This window comes from Bubalus kerabau, chromosome 3 (assembly GCF_029407905.1).
Source record: "Bubalus kerabau isolate K-KA32 ecotype Philippines breed swamp buffalo chromosome 3, PCC_UOA_SB_1v2, whole genome shotgun sequence".
Classification (NCBI taxonomy): Eukaryota; Metazoa; Chordata; class Mammalia; order Artiodactyla; family Bovidae; genus Bubalus; species Bubalus kerabau.
The window spans coordinates 158,740,900-158,746,899 of NC_073626.1; the positions used below are offsets into that span (position 1 = coordinate 158,740,900).

At 53.9% G+C, this 6,000-nt stretch overlaps 1 protein-coding gene across 2 annotated transcripts in view; it reads left to right on the forward strand.

Moving 5' to 3' along the window:
• The window catches only part of IGFBP2 (insulin like growth factor binding protein 2), a 29,085-nt gene extending 23,085 nt beyond the window's left edge, over window positions 1-6,000 (forward strand). For both annotated transcript variants that reach the window (XM_055573420.1, XM_055573421.1), the window contains exons 2-4: window positions 1,888-2,117; window positions 3,151-3,291; window positions 5,480-6,000. In XM_055573420.1, coding sequence (XP_055429395.1) covers window positions 1,888-2,117; window positions 3,151-3,291; window positions 5,480-5,644 — 536 coding nt within the window. In that variant the 3' untranslated portion in view covers window positions 5,645-6,000. The remainder of the gene's footprint in view (window positions 1-1,887; window positions 2,118-3,150; window positions 3,292-5,479) is intronic.

The following is a 6,000-nucleotide window of genomic DNA, read 5'->3' on the forward strand; positions in this document are numbered from 1 at the left end:
TGGTAGAGCTGGGATTTAGCCTGAGTCTGCCCTCCTAACCAGTGCTTGCCAGTCTGGAAATAATGTATCAGGTTCTAAAGGGATCCTCTCTGGCTAGTGAGATCTGACACACACACAGCAGGTCCGGTGTGAAGGGAAAGGATGGGAGCCAACCTTTGTTGAACTCCTCTGTTTGCGGCGACCCTGCTGGTGCCTGGTCCCCTGGAGTCTGCTGGAAGGAGATGCTCCGAGGATGTAGGTACTGGCTCCCCAAGGCACGGAGGAGGGTCCCACCCCTTAGCTGATGAGGGAGTGAACACCAAAGCTCACAACAACCCAGAGGGGTTATCACAGCCCTCCTTTTACAGGTAAGGGTCAGCTTCTTTCCTCCATACAGCATTATCTGGGACAGCGACCCTCAGCCCACCATGCTGTGCCTGAATTCTGAAGGGACTACTGAGTACTAAGCGCCTTGCTTGAAATTCTTGTGTGGAAGTATTTATCGTAAGACATTTGGGTTTGTTATCCAGACCGTAGGCTTTTGGAGGTGCGCTAAAGGGGAAGAGAAAATGTGCAAGGTTTGTTTGGAGAGAGCCCTGAGTGTTCCCTGGGGCTGCAGGCAGCTGCAGTGCTGTCTGAGGCCCTGAGGCCCCTGCTGTGTCTGTTGGGGGCTGTGTGCAACCTGGCCTGCCTAGAGCTCTCCGGACATGGTCTCCCTGGTCAGGACCCTTCCAGACCATTCACTGTTCCCTGGCTGCACACACCTAAGCCTACGTGAGACGGCGGGGGTGTGGGGCATGCCACATGAGTTGTGCACACAGTAGGAGCTGTTCCCTGTGGCTGACTGGCTGGGGGTCTAAGAAAGTTCAAAAACTTAATGGGTGGACCTCGGAGAGTCATCTGGTTATGAGGCTACACGCCCTGCAATAAGATAAAACTACAGCGTGGTCCTTGTTCCTGTTCTGGGAGCTCTCAATATCATGGGTTAAAGTGGTAGTTGCTCAGTTGTGTCCGACCCTTTGTGACCCCATGGACTATAGCCTGCCAAGCTCCTCTGTCCATGGGATTCTCCAGGCAAGAATACTGCCATTCCCTTCTCCAGGGGATCTTCCCCACCCAGGGATCAAATCCCGGGTCCCCTGCATTGCAGGCAGATTCTTTACCATCTGAGCCACCAGGGAAGCCCTGTTGTGGGGGGGGCGGGGCAGCATGCACAGACAGACCAGGAAACAAGTCAGGGACCCTGGGTCGCGCTGTAGGAGTGGAGTGTCCACGTGGGCAGCACAAGAGGGGGGCAGGCAGGCTGATGAAGAGTGATGGCAGAGGCGGTGTTGGACACTGAGTTCTGGTGGCGACCTGACTCTCCACCTCACTAACCACCAGACACCACACAGCCCAGTGCTCTCTGTGGCTTGAATTTAAAAAACTCATCCAATCTGTGCCTTTTCAGACCATACATGATGAAGACTTGAAACAGGGGAGGTTAGTGGTGGGTGAATCTGAGAGGTGTTTCTAGGGAAGAGTTTATGGCCTTAATTCCCGTTCCCTGGTGAGGGCCTTGCCCACTCGATCCCCCAACCCTGCCTGGCCTGCTGGGATATGGACAGAGCAGAGTAGGTGGCCCAGGCTCCTTTCTGGAGTCAGAGTTTGTGTTCGCATCCTGGATTGTGATCTTGGTCAAGAAGCTGACCTCCGTGAGCCTCAGCTTCTCCGTCTGTAGAAGCTGGGGGATGTTGGTACTCCTAGTGGCTGTGAAACTGAAATTGATTGTCCACGTATCTTGCTTAGTGCTGTTACTGAGACGTTGGTCATCCCCTTTCTTGTCATTGTCAGGGTCAGCCAGTCCCTGGAGGGCCCACATCTGGGGAAACTAGACCTGCAGCCCTCAGTCTCTTCCTGTCTCTGCAGACAATGGCGAGGAGCAGTCTGAGGGAGGCCTGGTCGAGAACCACGTGGACGGGAACGTGAACTTGATGGGAGGTGGAGGTGGTGCCGGTCGGAAGCCCCTCAAGTCCGGCATGAAGGAGCTGGCCGTGTTCCGGGAGAAGGTCACGGAGCAGCACCGGCAGATGGGCAAGGGTGGCAAACATCACCTCGGCCTGGAGGAGCCCAAGAAGCTGCGGCCGCCACCTGCCAGGGTCAGAGAGGGTCGGGTCTGGATGGAGGGGTGGGAGGACGGTCAAAGCGAGTGTCCCGGCAGGAGGGGTCCGGAGCACTGCCGTGAGATCCATGTCCTGTGTGCCTGCGGGCAGAGTTCTTTCTGATTCCGCTGCTAACATTCAGTGTTTTTTCAGGCACGTCAGTGTGTTTTTGAGGGCCTCAGCATCTTTGGCTGTGAGATGGGCTGGACGTATGGGTTCTTGAAGTCCCTCCCTTCTAAAGCCTCCACATTTCTGCTCGGCTTCATTGCTGTTGTTTAGTTGCTAAGATGTGTCTGACTCTTTTGTGACCCCGTGGACTGTAGCCCGTCACGCTGCTCTGTCCATGGGATTCTCCAGGCAAGAATACTGGAGTGGGTTTCCATTTCCTGCTCCAGGGGATCTTCCCTGATCAGGAAGTGACCTGCATCTCCTGCACTGGCAGGCAGATTCTTTACTGCTGAGCTACTGCTGAGCTACTTCGGAAGCACTGCTTGGCTTTGAGATATAGCACCCACCCCCGCAAAAAAAAAAAAGGCTACAGTCCATGGAATCGAACGAGTCAGACACAGCTTAGCAACTACGTCCCCACCACTACCACTTGAACTTGCCCGCTCTTGTTGCAATACACTACCCTCACTGAGCCACCCCTCTTCCTCTTTCCAGCTCAGTTCTGCTGTCTTGGCCCTTGGATGGGTTTATAGAAGGGAATGATGGTTGGGCCACTGGATGGGGTAGAGATACTTGAATTCAGTGTTTGCAAGTAGATCCCATTTTGACCCCTGAAAGGAGGGAGGAGAGGAGGGAAGACTCACCTGCAGGCTGACTTTCTCTTGGAGGGGGGCGGGGCCTGGTGGTAAGGCAGTGAGCTTGCTGGGCTGGGTGTCGGAAGTTCCTGGTTCCACCAGCTTGCTGTGTGGCCTTGGGAACGTGGCGTTCTGCACACGGGCTTCTTTCTGAAGCTGTGCCGGGGCTGGCGTTGCGTGAGCCCGTTCTCACTCTGAGTGTCCTCTCCGTGTGCCTGTGCCTGCAGACCCCCTGCCAGCAGGAATTGGACCAGGTCCTGGAGCGGATCTCCACCATGCGCCTTCCAGATGAGCGGGGTCCCCTGGAGCACCTCTACTCCCTACACATCCCCAACTGTGACAAGCATGGCCTGTACAACCTCAAACAGGTGAGTGAGGGTGTCCCTAGCCTGGGTGTGTCTTGTTCTTAACTCCCATGCAGCCAGTAAGCCCCTGAGGTCTCAGCGCTGAGCCCAAGACCAGTCTTCTGCGAGGAGGAGGGCAGGGATGCCAGCCGAGGAGGATGGGGATGCCAGCTGCCAGGCCAGGGAGGGCGGGGCGGGGCTTGTTGGCTTCAGTCCCTTCCGAGGCTGACTTCGATTCCCTGGCTACCTGCCAGCAGTGGTTAGCATGAGAGGGAGCCTCTTGGAGAAGAGATAGGGCCTCATAACAGTGCCTCTTGACTTTTACTGAGCATTAGAATCACCTGCCGGTGATTCTGGGGACCCGGCCGCAAGAGATTGCCATTCAGAAGGTTGAATGGGGTCCGAGAGTTTGCATGTCTAACCAGCTCTCAGGGATGCTGATGGTCCCTGGACCCCACTTCCAGAATCACTTGACTTAAACCGTTCAAAACCAGGTAGCCTCTCTGGTTTCCCAGTATCTCAAGGAATGGAGAAACACCACTTGAAATATTACTAAAATAGGTAATAGAAGAGGGCTTCCATTAGTGGCTCAGCAGTAAAGAACTCTGCCAGTGCAGGACACTCGGGTTTGATTCCTGGGTTGGGAAAATCCCCAGGGAAGGAAATGCAACCCACACTGGTATTCTTGCCTGGGAAATCCCATGGACAGAGGAGCCTGATGGTCTGGAGTCCTATGGGGTCAAAAGGGTCAGACATGACTTAGCAACTAAACAGTTAACAACAACATGAGTACATTAGAGAAAATTAAGAAAGTTTAAGTTTTTAAAAGAAAAGAACCCTTTTTCCTCCCCCTTCCACTCTGTTCATATGCCTTTTAATGATCTATGTGTATATCTGTATTTACCTAACCACATAGAGTTTATAGTGGTGATTGTTACCAGTTGTTTAATCTTGGTGGGTTGTCCTTTAACCTACCCCACTGCTCACTTCCTCAGGCTCATCCCTTGTGTAGGGAGAAAAGGTCCGTGCGCATTTCACGTAAGGCAGGATTGAGAGAGTGTGGGCTCCACCAGCCATTCTCTTTTCCAGTGGAGGATCTGAGCCCAGGTGCACAATGGACTTCTCTAGAGAGCTTTAAACAATACGAATGCCTGGGCCCCACCCCCAGACATCCATATTTTGTGAGTCTGGGGTGCTTTCTGGGCACTGGCTTTTCAAAGGCTCCCCTGGTGATCCTAGTGGGTATTGGAGCTGACTTAAAAGCTGGGTATGTGGGAACTTGCCTGGTGGTTCAGTGGCTAAGACTGCACTCCCAGTGCAGGGGGCCCAGGTTCAATCCCTGATGGGGGAACTAGATCCCACATGCTGCAAGTAAGACCTGGCACAACCAAATAAAAAAATTAAAAGGAAAGGTGGGTGTGTGGAGCCAGAAGATGGGGTATGGGGCTCTCCTGACACCCCAGGGGATCTCACTTCCCCATCTTCTTAGCCCAGGCATCTTTGTCCCTTGAAATATCAGTCTGCCATTAAAAGCACACCTACCCTCTTACACCAGCTACTTTGTTTGGAGCGCCAAAGAAGCAATAGCAATCTTTTCTTCCAAACCTTATGGATAAACGGGATTTTCGAGACGAACTGGCTCATGGGAAAGAGCAGGCACCCTGGGAGGGAGATGCCCAGGGTGGTGTACCATCTGTGGCTCTCAGTAGGGAAATGCCCGGGGTGGTGTACCATCTGTGGCTCTCCCTAGCTCTGTGACACAAGCCAAGTCTGTGCTTTCTTCTGACCATCTATAAAGTGGTAAAACATTGGTACTTAATTTGCAAGCTGATTGTGGAGGTAAATGAATGTATGTTAGATAGGAACTGTAAGCAAGCAGCATAGAGATTGCTTACACCACGCCCAGCACCTTTTACCATTATGTGCATTGCCGACCTCCCGTTACAAGTGTACATCCAACTATCCCCGTACACTGGGTCGGCAGCTGGATGGGACCTCCCCACGTGTGGGGGCCAAGCCTTTCTATTGAAGCCACCCCCAGCAGCCTTGCTAATAACCAGAGCGCAGTTCCTGGGCCAGCATCACGCGTCACACTGGAGCTTAAATGACCGTGTGGAATTGGCAGGCACACCCAGACCTCAGAACAGGAGTCTGCATTTCAGTGAGACCCCCTCATTTTTATCGGGGTGTCCTTTATGTCCTCTCTCCTCAGTGCAAGATGTCTCTGAACGGGCAGCGTGGGGAGTGCTGGTGTGTGAACCCCAACACCGGGAAGCTGATCCAGGGAGCCCCCACCATCCGGGGAGACCCCGAGTGTCATCTCTTCTACAACGAGCAGCAGGGGGCTCGAGGGGTGCACACCCAGCGGATGCAGTAAACCACAGCCAGCCGGTGCCTGGCACCCCCCACCTCCACCCCCTCTTCGGAGCGGGCAGAGCATGGAGAGCGCATGCGTGGTGGGTGGCGGGGCGGAGCTTCCAGGAGTTCTGACATGTGTATTTATATTTGGAAAGAGACCGGCACCGAGCTCGGCACACACCCCCCCCACCCCTCCCCACCTTCCCTCCCCAGCTGGAGATGCCTGCACCCTCCCTGCTCGAGGCCCTGCTGGGCAGGAAGGGGATGGTTGCAGTGGCGGAGCTGGGGTAAATGTTTGGGAGAGGGAAAAAAAGAAATTTTTATTTTTGAACCCCTGTGTCTCTTTTGCTTAAGATTAAAGGAAGGAAAAATAAA